At 42.4% G+C, this 17,932-nt stretch overlaps 2 protein-coding genes across 2 annotated transcripts; both read left to right on the plus strand.

Annotated features, from left to right (window-relative positions):
• Nucleotides 1–250: 250 nt before the first annotated feature.
• LOC119725997 lies at nucleotides 251–6,882 on the plus strand. Its single transcript, XM_038197618.1, has 3 exons — nucleotides 251–3,108; nucleotides 3,461–6,098; nucleotides 6,814–6,882. The coding sequence occupies exons 1-3, from the start codon at nucleotides 251–253 to the stop codon at nucleotides 6,880–6,882; spliced, it is 5,565 nt and encodes a 1,854-aa protein (XP_038053546.1).
• A 1,813-nt stretch (nucleotides 6,883–8,695) lies between these two features.
• On the plus strand, nucleotides 8,696–13,896 carry LOC119725286 (monocarboxylate transporter 13-like). The gene is made up of 4 exons (XM_038196652.1): nucleotides 8,696–9,032; nucleotides 9,868–10,011; nucleotides 10,390–11,193; nucleotides 12,309–13,896. The coding sequence occupies exons 1-4, from the start codon at nucleotides 8,852–8,854 to the stop codon at nucleotides 12,419–12,421; spliced, it is 1,242 nt and encodes a 413-aa protein (XP_038052580.1). The 5' UTR covers nucleotides 8,696–8,851; the 3' UTR covers nucleotides 12,422–13,896.
• Nucleotides 13,897–17,932: the final 4,036 nt, after the last annotated feature.

Consider the following 17,932-nt stretch of genomic DNA (forward strand, 5'->3'; position numbering starts at 1 on the left):
GAACTGTAGATCTACTGAATGTGCTACCCAGTTTCTTCGTGAACATTTGTAGAGTGTAGCTATAGAACTTTGAAGTAGAATTACTGCGGGTTCCCTGTATTTCTTCACCCGTACCGGACAATTTCGGGCATCGATAAATCGTCTTGCCTTGATGATGTCGCCATAGAGGGCGCTATATATTTACCTACCGGTTTTGTGATGCCGTAATATCATTTCTGTTATATTTCACGTCGGAGAACATCAAAGAATGATGGATGCCAAAGATAGTGTTTCTCAAATTTCACCCATGAGTAACCGAACATCAAGTACAGTTCATGTGAAAGCAGCCGCAAAACGAGCTGAACTGTTATGTAGGCAACGTCTACTGACAAAGAAACAAGAATTAGAATCTAGACATCTTGCTGTGCAACAAGCTAGGCAACAGGAAGAATTTAGACTGCAGAGAGAAAAGGAAAACTTCGACCTGCAGGTAGAAATAGAAGTTTCTGAAGCCAGCATTAGTGCTATAGAGCAATATGAAGATGAGTTTGATCAGAAAATCAGATTCAAGTTGCCCGACGAAATTCCTCATCCGGCGGCATGTGCAAGTTCTGTGTTGGGTGATAGAATTGAAGCTGGAGCATCTGAAAGGGTCTCTTCAAATGAAGAGCCCAACAAGATTGAAAATCCTTGGTCGATACCGCAAGACTTTCAAGGTAAAGTAGATGAAGTCGAAAACCGGATGCCAGAATTGACTCCGCAGGTGAATATAGGCCAGCTACACAAAGATTGTGCTCAGCTGGATCACCATGATGTGCCTGAGCCAACTACAGCACAACGGTATCAACCACATCTGCAGCCCATTTCCGATATCGGTGAGCTGACGCAACCTTTGATCAAGCAACAAGTTAGAGCTGCGTTACCAGCACAACAGATAGAAACCTTCAATGGCGATACACTGAAGTACACAAGATTCGTCAAGTCCTTTGAGTTCGGTGTCGAAGACAAGACCACAGACGTTAGAGATAGACTGAATTATCTTTGTCAATATACCTCCGGAGAGCCCAATACTCTGGTAAGCAGTTGTTTACATTACCATGATGCTGAAGAGGGCTACAGCAAGGCTAAAGAGTTGCTAGCCAAAAGATACGGCAACAGTCACAAGATTGCTCAAGCGGTTTTAAACAAAGCCAATAATTGGCCTGACATCAGAGCAGAAGATGCTACCGGCCTGAATAAGTTTTCGATATTCTTATCGGAGTGCAAGAACATGACAAAGTCTGTCAGCGCTCTCAGTGAATTAAACCACACCCAGAGCATCCAGATGTTGGTCGAGAAACTTCCGTACAGACTGCGCAGCATGTGGAGAAACAAAGTGTATGAAGTGGAAGAAGAGAAAAAGAGATGCATTGTCCTTGACGATCTGGTGAGTTTCGTAGATCGACACTCTCAGATACTCTCCAACCCAACGTTTGGAAGGCTACGTGAGACTCCCCACCTAGGCAAGAATAACATTGGAGAGAAGAACAAAAGAGTTCAAGTCAAGAAAGAGGCATTTGGCACCGCTGTGAATAGCCATGCAGAGAAAGCAAGGCAGAAGAAGTCTTGTCAATTCTGTGGCGGTAACTCCCATCACGCTACATTAGAATGCATGAAATTCGCGCAGCTGAGTTGGAAGGACAAGTCGTCATTCTGTTTCAAACACGGATTGTGTTTTGGCTGCCTGGGGGGCGGTCATACGAAATCAAGCTGTAAACAGAGAGAGTTAAGTAAATGCAGCAAATGTCCAGGCAACCATCCAACAGTTCTGCATAATGATGAGAAAATTACTAAGACGTCCCACCCAGCGCAGAACTCTCAGACCCAAGTCACAACGGGGTGTGCAGGTGTACTAGGGGCTGGGGCGAATTTGCACGCATCTGGCAGTCCTCGAATGGCTATCGTACCCGTCTTAGTAAAGGCATCTTCAAGTCATGAATGCATTGCCACGTACGCATTTCTAGACAACGGATGTGGAGCAGTTTTCGCAGACAGCGAGATTTGCAGAGCACTGAAGGTGAGAACAAGGAAGAGAAGTATAATACTGAAAACCTTGAATTCAGAAGAAGTTGTCGACTCGATCGTGATAGATAGACTCCAGTTGGGAGGGATGATAGAGGAGAACAGCTTCATCGACCTACCTGATGTGTATGTCAAGAATGACATTCCTGTGTCGCCAGAAGACATGGTAACGAAAGATGATCTGCAGGGATGGACCCACCTGTCACACATACAACTACCACAACTGTGCAGCCCAGCGATTCCAAGGGTAACCCTAATCATAGGTATGAACGTACCAGCTGCTACAACACCAATTGAGGTCATCAGAGGCAACTCGGGAGATCCTTATGGTGTTAAGACCCCTGTGGGATGGGTCATCTATGGAGTGCCCGGCAGACCCAAATCCCAACTTGATGCGAACTACATCAACGTACTAGATGGCTTGACCAACCTGGAAGATCAATACAAGCACTACATGAACTTAGACTTCAATGAAAGGTTGGGTGAAAGCCAAGATGAAAGTGCACTGTCAAAGGAAGACATGCGCTTCTTAGACATTGTCAAAGAAACTACAGAGTTTCAAGGCGGTCACTATCAGATGGCACTACCACTACAGCGACCCACAGTAAGAATGCCTGACAACCGCTCGCTGGCAGAAAAGAGAGCTGTTCAACTGAAGCGGAAGTTCGATAAGAACCAAGAGTTCAAAGAGAAATATGTGCAAGCTATGGAAGATACCATAGGCAAGGGTTATGTTGAAAAGGTTCCCGACAGCCAGAAGTTCAGAAGTGATGGTAAAGTCTGGTTCATCCCACATCACGGTGTTTACCAAGTTCAGAAGCAAAAGATGAGAGTGGTGTATGACTGCGCCGCAGAGTATGGTGGTGTTTCCCTGAACCGACAGCTGTTACAAGGGCCAGACATGACCAATGGTCTCACAGGTGTGCTGATGAGATTCAGACAAGAACCAGTTGCCGTCAAAGCTGACATAGAGGCAATGTTCTACCAAGTGAGGGTGAGATCGGAAGATAGAGATCTCCTAAGATTCCTATGGTGGCCAGGTGGAGATCTGAGTCGTGAATTAGAAGAGTATAGAATGACAGTGCACGTCTTTGGTGCAGCATCGTCTCCCAGCCATGGGCGTCGCGAGGGGGGGGCAAGGGGGGGCACTTGCCCCCCCCCCCCCCCTGGAAAAGCAAAAAAAAAAAGGAAGAAAAAAAAAGAAAAAAGAAAAAAAGAAAAAGAAGCGCAAAGACAAAGTGGTGTAATTTTAATGATCTGGGGGGGGGGGCAAAATGTCCCTGCCCCCCCTCTAAAACTGATAAATCGAGAATGTGTTGAGAAATACAAGCATTTTTTGGCAAAATCTTTTTTTGCCCCCCTCTAGAAAAAATCCTGGCGACGCCCATGCTCCCAGCTGTGCCAATTATGCACTACGTAGGACAGCTACAGACAACGAACAGCGCTATCGCTCGGAAGTTACGAATGCTGTCAGGAAGAATTTCTACGTCGATGACTTTTGCAAGTCAGTACCAGATAAAGAAGAGGCCAAGGTCATCTCGAGGGAAGTGACAGACCTGTTAGCTGAGGGTGGATTCAGACTCACCAAGTGGGTCAGCAATCAGCGAGAAGTCTTACGGTCGATTCCTAGGGAAGAATGGTCTAAGGAGGTAAAAGGCCTGCAGATTGATCAAGATGTTCTTCCACCAGATAAAACTCTTGGAGTCTTGTGGTGTATGGAGAGCGACACCTTCGGCTTCGAGATCAATGTGAAAGATCGTGAACCCACACGTCGTGGTATACTATCCATTGTGAGTTCAGTTTATGATCCGTTGGGAATGGTCAGTGCTGCCATTATGCCTGCCAAGTTGCTGCTTCAGGATCTATGCAGATTGAAGTTGAACTGGGATGAGAAGATTCCTCAAGAACACCTGCACAAATGGAACCTTTGGCTGATGGACCTACCCAAACTAGAATGCATCTCAGTAGATAGATGCTTCAAGCCTGAAGGCTTTCAGGATCCTGTTAGTGTGCAGATCCATCACTTTGCCGATGCCAGTGAGAAAGGGTATGGCGTCGTCAGCTACCTGAGACTACAGAACAGATATGGAGATGTTCATTGCTCCTTTGTTACATCCAAATCAAGAGTGACCCCGTTGAAGCAGCAATCCATACCCAGACTTGAACTTACAGCAGCCACTGTAGCAGTGAGAGTACACAACTCGATAGTTAGAGAGCTGGAGATCCCTGTTGACCAGACTTTCTTCTGGACAGACAGTATGACCGTCATCAAGTATATCTGCAATGAGACGACAAGGTTCAAGTCTTTCGTGGCTAATCGACTTACAGTGATAAGGGACAGTTCTCATCCATGTCAGTGTAAGTATGTGAGATCAGAACAGAATCCAGCAGACGACTGTTCAAGGGGACTTCCCATCGACAAGTTCATTGCCAATAGGAGATGGTTCCGAGGACCAGAGTTTCTCTGGCATGCAGAAGCAGATTGGCCTTCAACTTGCGTGACCGAGGAGCCAGAAGTAGATCGGGACCCAGAAGTAAAGCGTGTCATGGCGGCAGTTCCGATTGAAAATCTGCTGAGTCGGTCAAATGCAGTTAAGAAGCTGATAGAATACTACTCAGATTGGAATCGTCTGAGGAGAGCCGCAGCATGGTGGCTACGGTTAAAGAGAATCCTGAGAAAGAGAAGCAAAGAAGAATTCAAACATGACGCTGTGAACAACCTCACAGTGGAAGAAATAGAAGAAGCTGAAGTGAGTATCTTGAGATGGGTTCAACATGAGGCATTTCCTCACCAGATAAAGAGGCTTCAAGAAATGAATGATGGCCCTCAAGATCTCACAAGGGAATCTCCAAAACAGCAGAAAGTGGATAAGCTGTTAGACCAGTTAGACCCAGTGATGCACAAGAGCTTGATGAGGGTCGGCGGTAGGTTACAAGCCGCTCAACTCCCAGAGGAAGCCAAGCATCAGATAATCCTGCCACAAAGGTGCCACGTGACAGACCTGATTATGCAACATACACACCAAAAGATTCACCACCAAGGCAGAAATCATGTACTTGCAGAGCTGCGCCGGAGATATTGGATTTTGAAGGCAGGAGTGGTTTTGAAGAGTGTGTTGAAGAGGTGCGTGATTTGCAAGAAAGTCCAAGCTAAATTGGGTCAGCAGAAGATGGCAAACTTACCCGCTAACAGGCTGCTATCTGAGAAGCCAGCCTTCACTAGCACCGGAATAGATTACTTTGGCCCCTTCAATATCAAGCAGGGCCGCAACATAAAGAAGCGGTATGAAGTAGTATTTACCTGCTCGACCAGCCGAGCAGTTCACATTGAGATTGCAGAGAGCCTAGACACAAGCTCGTGCATAAATGCAGTGAGACGCTTCATTGCCAGAAGAGGAAATATAAAAGAGTTGATTTCCGACAATGGTACCAACCTCGTGGGTGCTCATGCAGAGTTGAAAAAGGCGATGAGCGAGTGGAATCATGAAACTCTCGAGAAATTCACAACTGATCGTGGTATCACCTGGAAGTTCAACCCGCCAGCAGCTTCACACTTTGGCGGCATCTGGGAACGCCAAATCCGTACCATTCGGAAGATACTACAAGCCATGTTGAATGAGCAGCATATGAGAGTGTGTAGAGATGAGGAACAGCTCAGGACCTTGATGTGTGAAGTTGAGTACACAATTAACAGTAGACCGTTAACCCATGCGTCTGATGATCCTAAGGATTTGAACGCCATCACTCCCAATGATTTGCTCTTGCTGAGACCAAGCAGTCTATACGTCGCACCACCTGGTGTTTTCTCAGAGAAAGATCAGTATGCGAAGAGGCGATGGCGCCAAATGCAGTATTTGGCAGATCTGTTCTGGAAGCGATGGTCTAGAGAATACCTGATGGATCTTCAACAGCGCCAAAAATGGTTGTACCCTCAGAGGAACCTACACCCTGGTGATGTGGTGTTAGTTGCTGACAATCAAGCACCGCGCAGTTCGTGGCCCCTTGGAATAGTGGAAAAAACCTATCCTGACAAGAATGGATTGATCAGGAGTGCTGAGGTAAAAACAAGAACGGCTCTTCTGGTGAGACCGGTCACGAAGCTTTGCCTTCTCCTTGAGCAAGAAACTTCAGTTCTGAAGGATCACAATGAGCCATTGTGTAATGCACAACAGTTATAGACACTTTGAAGAGACGAGTCCCCGGCGTCTAAACTGGGACACCTAACTGCAGGGTTTACCCTAGAGTTGGGATGGGTTGCTGGGAACCCAAGTCAGATTAAAAGCAAGACTGACTTTAAGGGTCCTTTCAAGCTGTTGCTTCAGGATACCAACCAGACAGTGGATCTTCACAAGGGAGACCTTCAATGTTCTACAGCCACCATTTCACCTGGAACACCTGTCAGTTCGATGCAGTGAGATTTAGTCTTCGCGGATGGAGCTGCAGGTTCTGAAGCCAAATTCTACTTGAAATCATCGCAAGACGATTCCGGACATTCGACGAATTGTACTCATCCTAATGGAAGTCTCCGTGAATGTTATGTCTTTTAAAGTAATTTTAAGAATGTTCAGCATACGCTGTACAGTTATACTCTACTTGTTGAAAAGACATTGTTCTACTTAGTACAAGTGTTTGCCTTTTTCCAAGTTGTTAGATGTGTCCTTTTTGTTTTGATGAAATCTCACTTTCTTAAAGCTTTTCTTGTGAAGCATGCAAAGACTGTTGTTATGATAACTTATAAACTTGTTTGATGAGTCTTTATTCTTATTGCTACAGGGATGCATGAATAGACACCATTTGCTGGAGTTACACCTGTGTGCACTCTGTATTCAGTGCTTCGGTTGACAAGCATCTAGTATTCTACAGGTTTCTCTTTAAAGCAGAAACGATTGCTGCAACTAGTTCTATTTTTAAAGTGTGTTTAAATTAGTGCCTGAGTCTTTTATAGTTTTCATGATTTGAGGTAATTGTATGTTCGTTACATAACAATTAAGGGGCTGGAATGTTGAGGCCAGTCTTCTGCGCGCTTCTGGTTTGCGTACTGCGCGCACTTACGCGTTCTTAATCAGTTTCAAATGTTACGCGTGGCAACTACTTGTTTTCAGTTCGTTCGCCACGGCCAGCTAGACAACAATTTTCTTTTACCGTTCTCTATTGTTCTCTCTCATTTTCATGGAGTTGTTCATTTTCTAAGTTGAATCTACATGTACATCTGTGATGCCTGTTCTGAGGTATGTAATGACACCTGCAGTATGAACAATAAACCAACTGTTAATCATATAGACAGGTTTCTAGCATCGATAATTCTAGAAACTATAGGTCCGATTGAGATTGCGTTATTGGAAATCGGCGGCCTGTGGCAAAATGTGGGGAAATAGAATTTGAACCCTACAAACTTATTTTTTCATCTGAATTTATAGTTATTTCTCCTTACGTTTTCCATTACTCACCCTTCTTTCACAAATGGAAGCAACTAGGCAAAATCTGCGCTGTGATTGGTTAACCTTTCAGCGCTCTACTTATTTGCATAAAAATATGAAGAATTCAACAAAATCAAGTTAGAAAAGGCCTCGTGGCTCCGCCACTCGAACGTGCTGACTTAATCTTTGCTCCAGTCGCTTCGTGCTTGCGCAGCTCTAAGCCACGATGACCTTGGCAAAAGGCTATATAGGGCCCATCGGGATCGACGGCCGGTACGATCATTGTGAACTGGTAATTTACGTAAACCAACGAGTGGTTTGTGATCGGTCACAATTGTGAAATGTGTGCACGCGAGATAATGGCGAAAGCGGCGAATAGATGACCAAACTATATGGCCCAGAGTTCGCGGTCATAAGTGGACCATCGCTTTTCTGCGGAGGTGAGAACATGGCTGGCGTACTGCATTTACGCGTTCGCGACCATTTTGAACTTGAGATAGTACTGAACCAATCGCAGAGTTAGAAGCATCTGTGAAAAGTGTGAAGGGCTTAGTAACATCAGGGTATGCCATGATAGGTGCGTGAATAAGTGCACCACGAAGGGAGGTGAATGCATCATTACACCATGATTACAAGTCCAATCAAAGGGTACATCTTTTTGAGTAAGACGATGAAGGGGCGCAGTAATTTTGGCAACGTTCTTGACAAAGCGACGATAATGAGCAAAGGCCTAGGAATGAGCGGACCTCAGTGGCATTACGGGGAATGGGCCACTGAGTCTTGAACACGATCAGTGCTGGATGGGTCGGGGAGAATTCCATCTTTCGAAACAACATGGCCCAAGAAACTAACTTGCGTTTGAAGAAAGTGACATTTACTGGGTTTGAGTTTCAGATTAGACTCCTTGAAGCGAGAAAGAACTTGCTCAAGGTTCTTCATGTGATCGGAAAAGGATTTTCCGACAACTATGACATCATCGAGATATAATGAAAGGTTTGCGGAAACACCATGTGCGAATAATTTCTCCACTATGAGAATGGTTCTGAAAAGAACCAGAGGAATAAACTTGCATCTGCTCGTGGTTGCCGTTTGTACATGCATTCCTGCATGACTGATGATGCATGCCAGTAGCACTACCCCGTGTTGATAATTACCTATTATAGCTCATACACCCTGACCCAGCTCAAGGTGACGATAGCGTTAGTGCTTATACACTTGTACTTCCATTTCCGTATACCGACCGGCGTGCATGCTTATTATCACTGTCCCTATACACTGCATGTACGCACCAAAGTTTACGATCGTGTCTTACCACTCTGTTCTTACTTTTCAAAATGTTGTGCAGCCTAGCTTAATATTCCAGAGCGCGAGGTAATCTAAATACGATTACCGTCATGGAGTTTAATGCCAGCGGCTGTTTCATCGCCTTACTAGCATTTACCAACAATTTGATATTTGGTTGTGTTGTCAAAAGCATAGGCGTTTTGCTGCCAACGCTACGGGACCAATTTACAGCCCAGACGTGGATAATAGGGATAATGGTGGCAGCAATGGGATTGATGTCGGATGTCTCAGGTATGCACATTGGTTGTTAATTTTTGTGAGGTAACTATAGAATTGGAAATTAACCAAGAAATTCGTCCAAACTGCATGCAATTTTTTAGTAACCTTTGACTTGACAGTTTGACACCGTCCATACAAATACATGCAGCGTAAAACTCCTGAAAGTATTCACAGACTCTATGACCACAATGAGTTGCATAATGATTTGTACAGGAAGAGGGGATGTACATTCTTTATCTGAGCTCAATGATACCACAGACGAATATGAACTTTCCACCCGTCAGTGATTAAAACAATTATTTCAAAAGATAGAATTCAAAACTTAATCAATTCGGCGTTATAGAGGTAAATGAATAATGTTTTTTTTCCAATGCGAAAGGATACACTTCATTTGTAAAAATAAAAGAGCAAGCGGGAAATTTCAGTACAGCGATAAGCAGTAAAGGAATAGGGATGAAAAGTTTGAAAGTGAAATAACATTACTTTATTTATCTTAAAAAGAAACAAATTATTTTAAAATTCCAGCCCTTGTAAATGACATCGAAGACCTACGAAATACAGAACTACCACAAAATCGATCGTGTCATCGCTGTAATACAGAAACTGGTATGCTCGATGATTATCGAAACCTTAAATTGAATGTGCATTAGATTGATTCAATTTTGCAAAGGGTTTTATGAGGGAATGTGGATACTTTTCTTATCTAAGGTGTGAAACGAATTGCTGTCTCACCCAAAGGAAACTCAGAAAATTGACGAAGACCTCGCACAAATGACCGTGCAATATTACTCACATGGTCTGCGGTCTCGATATCTCATAATTTGCATTCCTTTTAATGTAATTACAGGTCTCATTGCTGTTGTCCTGGAAGGCAGATTTGGTTGTAGACCTGTCTTAATCGTCAGCAGTGTGGTGGCAAGTGTGGGGTTGATTCTGGTTGGGCTTGCCTCAAGCACCATACACATAGCTCTGGCCTTAGCCGTCATAGTAGGTACAGTCACCATTGGTATCGCTTTGAAAGACATGACCTTAAAAGTAATAATAATTATATGTAGACCAAATCGACATCTCGTGTGAACAATGAATCGTGGGACAGAGTTGTGGATAAACAAACCCACGAGATGCTGTAGCTTGCCGTCAATTGTTCCAGAACCGCGTGACGTACGTGTATTGCACTCATCAGGAGATTTTGCACAAGCACCAGTGAAATGTCGATTTGCCTTACACCACCTGAGGATCAAAAGGTTCAGTTTGTATCGCTTATACGTACACATGTTACAGTAATGTAAGGATTATACACAATTGAATTTCTATACTGTCTTCCGCAGTCAATGTTCAACTTTTGTGCAATTTTGTTTTCTCTTTATAGGTCCTAGCTTTGGTATCATCGTTGTTCTCAGTAAAGTCTTATTGGGACGGCATTTCAGTGAACATTATGCCTTGGCATGTGGAATCGGTCACGCTGGCAAAGCAGTGGCCCTTCTTGCATTCGCTCCAATGACACAACTTTTTCTTGACACCTATGGTTGGAGGGGTGCATCTCTACTTATTGGTGGAATCAGCATGCATCAAATAGCCAGCGCATCTGTGGTACAAGTCAAGAATCCACAGTACCAGGCAGTAACAGGTAGAGGTGATGAGAACCTACACAGTGATAACACAACCCACACAAACTCACCTAAGGCGTTCTACATGCGCATCGTCAGAGCTATAGACCTCGGAATACTCCTTGAATTCAATTTCTGGATCGTTCTTATGTGCAACTTCGGAGTTACAACTGCTTTCAATTCCTGGTTGCTGTATTTCGTTCCTCATCTCCAAGTCAAAGGCTTCTCACCCACAGTAGCAGCCTCGCTGTGCTCAGCAGCTGCAGTCGGCTACTTCCTCGGCACGATCATCTGGGGTCCTTTCATTGACAAAGGTCTCATAAAATGTTCTACAGCAATGATCATTAGCAACTTGATGTTGTCTTTGTCGTTTGTAGTCGATCCGTGGATGAATGACGTCCTTAGTTACGTGTTCAGCACTTTTGTCTGTGGGATGTTCGCGTCAGCAGTCTACACTCTGGTTGACGTCCTAACTAAAGATGTCCTTGGGATTGAACGACTTGTCAGTGCATTCGGATGGATGCGGACCTTCTTCTTTGCAAGACTGATTTCAGGCTTTGTACCTGGTAAGTCAGAGAAACCAATTTATCACCCACATGCTTTATGTAAAGAGCAAAATGAGAAATATTTCCCATCAGTGGGCATACATATATACTGGTTACCCGCAAAGCAATCATGGCTTCTTTGGGTCTTATACATGGGCGCCCCCCCCCCCGGAAAACGGGGAAAAGGAAAAAGGGGGGGGGGGGAAGGGACGCGAAGCCATATTGCTGTTAATTTGATGGGGGGGTGGGACAAATGCTCCCCTGCTCACGCTCGGAAAAATGATAAATTGAGAATATAATGAAAAAGTTAAGGAATTTTGGGGGAAAATTAGCTTTGCCCCCCCCCCCCCAGGAAAAAAATCCTGGCGACGCCCATGGTCTTATAGTTCTGATTTCCGACATGTTCGCATTGCTGTCCCCTCTATATTGAAAATCGATATAGTGTCTGAAAGTATCGATGCATTTTAATCGAAATCTTTGTCAAGCAGTGATGAAGGTCTAGAGACGATCGAGACAGATCTCGAGACCCATTTTCAGATCTCTGGATTGTCCATTTCAGTGGAGTATTCAGCCGGGGGCTGGGTGGGCAACTTGTCCCCTGACGATTTATTTTTAAAGAAATGAAGCGCCTCACGAACCGCTTCTATAACACCACTCCAATGGTATTATTTAATATGCCATCACGCACATATCCTTTATGATGCATTGTGTGCACTTGTTACGAACGGGTAGGATCAGAACACCATTTTTATACCGGACCTGTTAACCTACACAATGCCGTGCCTTGTCTCCTTTCCATTGACCATGGATGCAGGCTGGGGGCATGCACTGTGCTTACTATAGACATATGCATTTTTTTTAAATAAAGGTTCCGTATATTTTTGCTACTTTTGTGGCAAAAAAGTGAAGTGGCTTCAGTGAAGATTTATTACCCCCCAAAAACCGAATGACTGTAAGGAGTGACCTTGGGACAAACGTGCTGTACACTTTAATATCCATTTTGGTCTCAATCCCGATGTAGGACCTTCAGGCTGTACTGGTTCTCTCTCTGAGATAACGTCCAAAATTGCAAAATACGCAACAAAATGTATTTTTAAAAGTTGATAATTTATCCTTTTTTTTTAATAATTCACCAGGCTGGATATACGAGAAGAGAGGCAGTTATGACTTGGCTTTCATCGTGATTGGTTTGTTACCAACTGCTTCCCTCATTCCGCTGGTTATCGGGCTGCTACGGAAGGAAATATAGGATATGAACTCCTTGACTTTGTGTAACTTAACAGACTCACATTATTAGTGTACACCTCTGCATTAATGGATTTAGGTGTTCTCCTTTTTTCGGTAAAAGTCCAACCAAACTAAACCTAAGGACCGTTACTAGCATTTTGCAATTGTCTCTTGGCAGTGCTCATTATCCTGATGCATGGAAACCAGCTTCAGTGGTCCCCATCTACATGGGTGGAGTAGGCTGTAGCATCGATCAGCCTATTTCTATCTTGCCGCTTGTCTTCAAGTCCTTGAGAGAGGTGTCGACTGCAGTGCGTGTATTCTTACCTTGATAAAAGAAAATCTGATTTCTGCTTGCCAATCTGGAGTTGCACTCGACAAAAACCACTTTGCATGAATTGAGTAATAACTGTCTTCGATTGCCATCGACCATTAGAGGCTGACGATATACCGTCTTTATTGATTGTAATGTTTTATTCTGTCAATCATAATATCCCTTTTCTCACAAACCTCTTAGCAACTGTTCTGTTTTATGCACGAGTCTTGACACCAAGATCATCATCCACATCTTTTAAATTCTAATTAAGCAAATTTACAAAGACACTCCTCTAAATATTCTTCGTGTTATAAAGTTTCCGTCTTAGCTTTGAGTGTCTTGTTGTACATGTATATTGATTGCATCGGGTTTAAAGATGTACCGTTATTTACTTTTGAACTAATGCGATTTTTTTTTCTCCTGACGACTTTTCAATTATGTTTTATTTTAACGGATTTTGTTTCTATTTTGGCTTCTGCAAACTTACATTATCGCTTCCTATAGGGCCGGAAACCAGTTTACCCTGCGAGAACTAAGTTAAAGTCGGACCTCAAATAGTGTAAAGTAATAGCTAAGCACTTTTTTCATTCCATGTCTCATACGAAAGTTAATAACTTTTGTATTGCTAGAAAATAATAGCAATTTTAAAAGAAAATTATTCTTGGGACGAAACTTGAAAATGGCACGGACAGTAGGCCTACAGCTTAAAAAAGAAACGTTTTCTGCAATTAAAAAACTTGTTGGTTTAATTAGTATCTTTGTAGTCCCTGTAAAACTTGAATGAACTTAAACAAAATCTTTTTGATGTAAATAATTGAAAATAAAACAATACATATTATCTAGCAACCACGAATATTTAATTGTATCAGGCGGTTCAGTTGATTGATTTTGATCTTTTTTTGTAATCAACTGCATGTTGTCAGCTACACAGGTAATAAACACACAGAGTCAATCCTAAAACAGCTGGCCGTTGGGTTTAAACTAGACTTTTTACATGTAGATTGGGTGGGGCGCGGCTTGCGGGTTTTCTCATGCACACCACACAAAAAACATCATAGCATAAATTTAAAAGTGTATTTTTTTTTTCAATTTAATTCTTACATTACTTTTTCATATATAAATTATTATCAAATGACAGGTTTCTAAAGAAATTACAAGCTGTTCGATCATTCAAAATGTTATTTAATACACGTGCGTTTTCCCTTTTATTTGGTTATAATTTGCGTGCATAGAAAACGTTTTACCGCAGGGCTAGCCTTAACATCGCATCTTGTAGTCTTCGCATATAGGACACAAATAAGCATGATTGTAAATGGGACAACTGCAAACAAACAAAACGGCTGTGTGTATTTTACCCCAAACTGACCTTGAGTAGGACCAGTCACCTTTCACTTTGTTTTATGCGAACTGTTCTTTGACCACTGGTATAGATGTTTCATTCATACAACCTGTGCCTCCAAAACCATCGCCAGCCAAGTCACATGTCACCCCACCTTCAACCCTCATACTCAGCTCACTGCACTCTCTGGTTCCCTACCGCTTCCAACCCCAACATCCCTGCCCAACCACCCCTCCTTCCTGACGCACCCGACTTACCCCTCCCACTGATTCCTCTCCGCCCTTCCCCAGTACTCCATCCCACACTCACCCACAACTGGTATAGGTGTTCCACTCACTCGCACACGAAGCCTATCCATCTTGGTTTTTCTACCGATTCATATTATTAGTGTGTAGTTAAAGTATTTCAAACTGTTCATTACCTCATTCATGTTCACTTTTTTTCATGTAATTGTATAACTATACATGTACATGTATAAATACTTTTATCGTGGAAGCATCCCATTATTCCTAAGCTCCAGTCGTCCTAGTCAAGAACTCAGTGCTCATTTCCCATCCTTGTTCTGTAAGTTACATATCATTCTTTATTTCTCATTATTACTAGTCTACAATTCATATTTGTGTTCATAGTTATTATTATTTAGGGTGATGATTTAGTGCATTTTAATTGTTGGGATTAGTTTATCACTTTTCGTACCGTAAGACTCCCTGAAACTGTTGGGCAAGTCCACTAGGGATTTATCAATTTCATTTGAGGAGTTCAAGTTCATTGTATTTTGATATTCTCTTATCCTTATCGGATTTTTTAATATTTGATTTACTTTTACTTCTTGCAAAGTTCTTTGCTAGTTTAAGCTAAAGTTTAGTTACTTTTATCTTTGGTTTTATTCTTATTTGTTCACTTATTCAGAGGTTGGTGAGATAAATTTAATTCTGTAATTCACAATTCCGTTATTAAGTTATTCGCTTAATATTTTACCAAACTTTGGGGACTACTCCTTAGAAAACATGCATTTAAATGTATGTACATGCATAGACTCTAGACCACACCCTAAGATTGCCAGCACTGCATCTTGTGGTTTATCTTGGAAGAAGGAGTATTGGAGTACACCAGCTGGTAGAGTCATTAAGAACCTCCTGGTTTATAGCTGAGTGTAGAATCTGTGGTTTAAGTTCCACATCGATAATAGGCATAGCTACATGTGTGGGTATAATATCGATACTGTGTGCTGTGTGAGTAGGGTTGTGTACAGCGGCTGGTAATTGCTATGTGATCAGTGCACCATCAGCCTACACAGGGAAAACCATAAAGGTTGCTAGTAGTATTGCTACTCCCTAGCTCATTAGTATGTATTAGGTTTTTGTGGTAAATTGTTATTGAGTGCAGCACTGACTAGGAGTTTTAGTGTTCTTGCCTGGACTCGAAAGTTGCTGTGAATATTTAAGTAGGTGGATTAAGAAACAACTTGTTCATGGATACTGTTACTTACGAGCGTATTTTCCTCAACTACGAACCTTTATTCTTTGACGAAAGAATTCAAGAACTTTGGAATTTGTTTGATTTAATTTTGATTTAACCTTGATTTAATTTTGATTTAACTTTTATTTAATTTTGCTAATTTCTAGACTCTAGTTCACTGTAGTTATATACTTTACATAGTTTGATGTTTACTTATTATTGTTTACTTTCTGTTTTTCATTATAGACTTACCCATCAACCCTTTTTTTCTTTTTGTTGCTGTTAAAATAAACTTGTAAAAAGAACCAATATCCGGGTCAGACGTGTATAATACAACCACCCCGTCCTTATTAAACGCGTCAATTTGTGCAAACGCGGCGGACATTTTTAGGTATTAACGAAGTTCCACAGTTAGGCCTATACGTCTCCTTCGTTGACGAGGAGTTTGCCCCAAACTTCTGTGTCCATGATGTCGGGCAATATACATGCGTGAAATGCATCAGGCAGCGCGACCCGAGCAGCGTTACGCTACGGTGGATAACTTTCCATTGCTCGCAAGTAAACTCCCAGGAAGACTGACAAAGCTTGGGTAATTTGATTGATCTACATAATTAGCAACAATAACGGGTGGTTTTCAATGTCAAATTCTCGCAAGAATGACACAAAAAGGGTCACTTTTAAATGATTTACCTACTTAATAATATCATTTCGTTTAATTAAAACGCGCATAAAAGTCTTTCCAGGACGCAGCGAATGCCTCTTTCCGGTGCGGATCCAGAGGGGGAGCCCCCCTCCCCCAGCCCTGACACCAAAGACAAATTAAAACAATTATAGTAATATTAAAAAATATATATATAAAAAAAAACAAAAAAAATATCACATTCTTCCAGTCTTCAACAATCGGACATAACGGGCCAGACCCTTCTTGCAAAAATCCCTGAACCCGCTCCTGCCTTTAAGTACAAGTCTTTCCGATTCACCGATGATGTTGCACGTGTGTGTCCTTGATTCACACCACAAACAAATGCACCCACAACAACCGTGTTTTTTGGTAGTTATGGGGTACCACTATTGTCCACTTGACTTCCCTTCTTTTATTCTCCCTTGTTCATATTAAATCTCAAATTCCATAGCGTTTTACATATGGGGTACTGAGGTTTCTAAAGACCGACTTGTAGGGTACCATTGTCCTATTGTTGCCCTATGTTCCCGGTACCCCATAAGTCAGTATACGTATAAACACACCCCACACACCCACAGCTCATATTTACTATACCCATGGGGACCTGCCCCTTTCCTTCTTTTAATCCCTTTTATTTGTACTTTAACTTTTTCTCGACAGCTCCCAAAAGGTTTTGTACACGACATTCTCCCGAGGACTAGTGCCCGGGTCCTTGGCCCCGGGCCCATTGAAATCGCACACACCACATTGTCCCAAGTCCTCAATCTGAACGGATAACCAACGAACGTAGGTATTTTTTAGAACTTCCCTGGCACTACAAAGTACAAACAAAATATATTCAACAGCACATAAAATCGGGGGGGGGGAGTTAGAAAAAAAACTAACTTGTTTCACATTTTGGGCTTGTAGATGCTGGGAAAACCAAGAAAACCAATCATGTTCTTGTAGTCTGGTTCCCTGACCCCACTGAAGATGAAACAAAGCAATTTATACACGTTGGGAATGTACGGTTAGAGAATTAGTCTAGCAGGCTTGTCCTCCTTCCCAGGGGTGTAATCAATTGCAAAGAAAATGCGCAATAACTAAACATGAACAATTAGGAGTAGTTTTTGAAAAAAGCCAGTTTTGTCCAACGCTGGTCGGCCGGCCAGCGTTGGAAAAATACCATTTTTCTTGAAAATGTCAGCACACCAGGAGCCACGATTTTACAAGATGCGTTAGACTATCATTACCCAACAATCTAGTAAGGTAATTCATGATAATTTGATCATTCTTTTGATGTTTGCAAATGTTGTATCTTCCCTTTAAGACACGTAGGGCCTACGTAATAACGTAAGTTTGTTTTTAAGACCAAATATTCTATCTAGCGGATCTAGGTTTTTTTGGGGGGGGGGGCCGGGGGGTGGTCGTCGACTAATGTTATGGCTGAACTAGTAAAATGTGGCATCCAAAAAAATGGAATGCTATAAATAGGGCCGGTCCTACATTTATTCTCAAATTTCCTTATATAGAATAAGGAGAAAGCATTGTAGCATTGTAAGCATTTAAAACGTTCTGGCAAGGCGATACGCTCCCCCCCCCCCCCCCCCCGCCCTTCATTTTATCACCAAAATTAGTAGAGATCCACAAATTTACCTTTTTGGGGCATCGTTTTGTTTCGCCACTGTGTATGTATTTTTTAACCGAAGGCACTTGTAAATATTCACAATATTTCAGTGCCGTAGCAAGGTCATTTTGA

This window comes from Patiria miniata, unplaced genomic scaffold, assembly GCF_015706575.1.
Source record: "Patiria miniata isolate m_02_andy unplaced genomic scaffold, ASM1570657v1 HiC_scaffold_19, whole genome shotgun sequence".
In the NCBI taxonomy this organism is placed as follows: Eukaryota; Metazoa; Echinodermata; class Asteroidea; order Valvatida; family Asterinidae; genus Patiria; species Patiria miniata.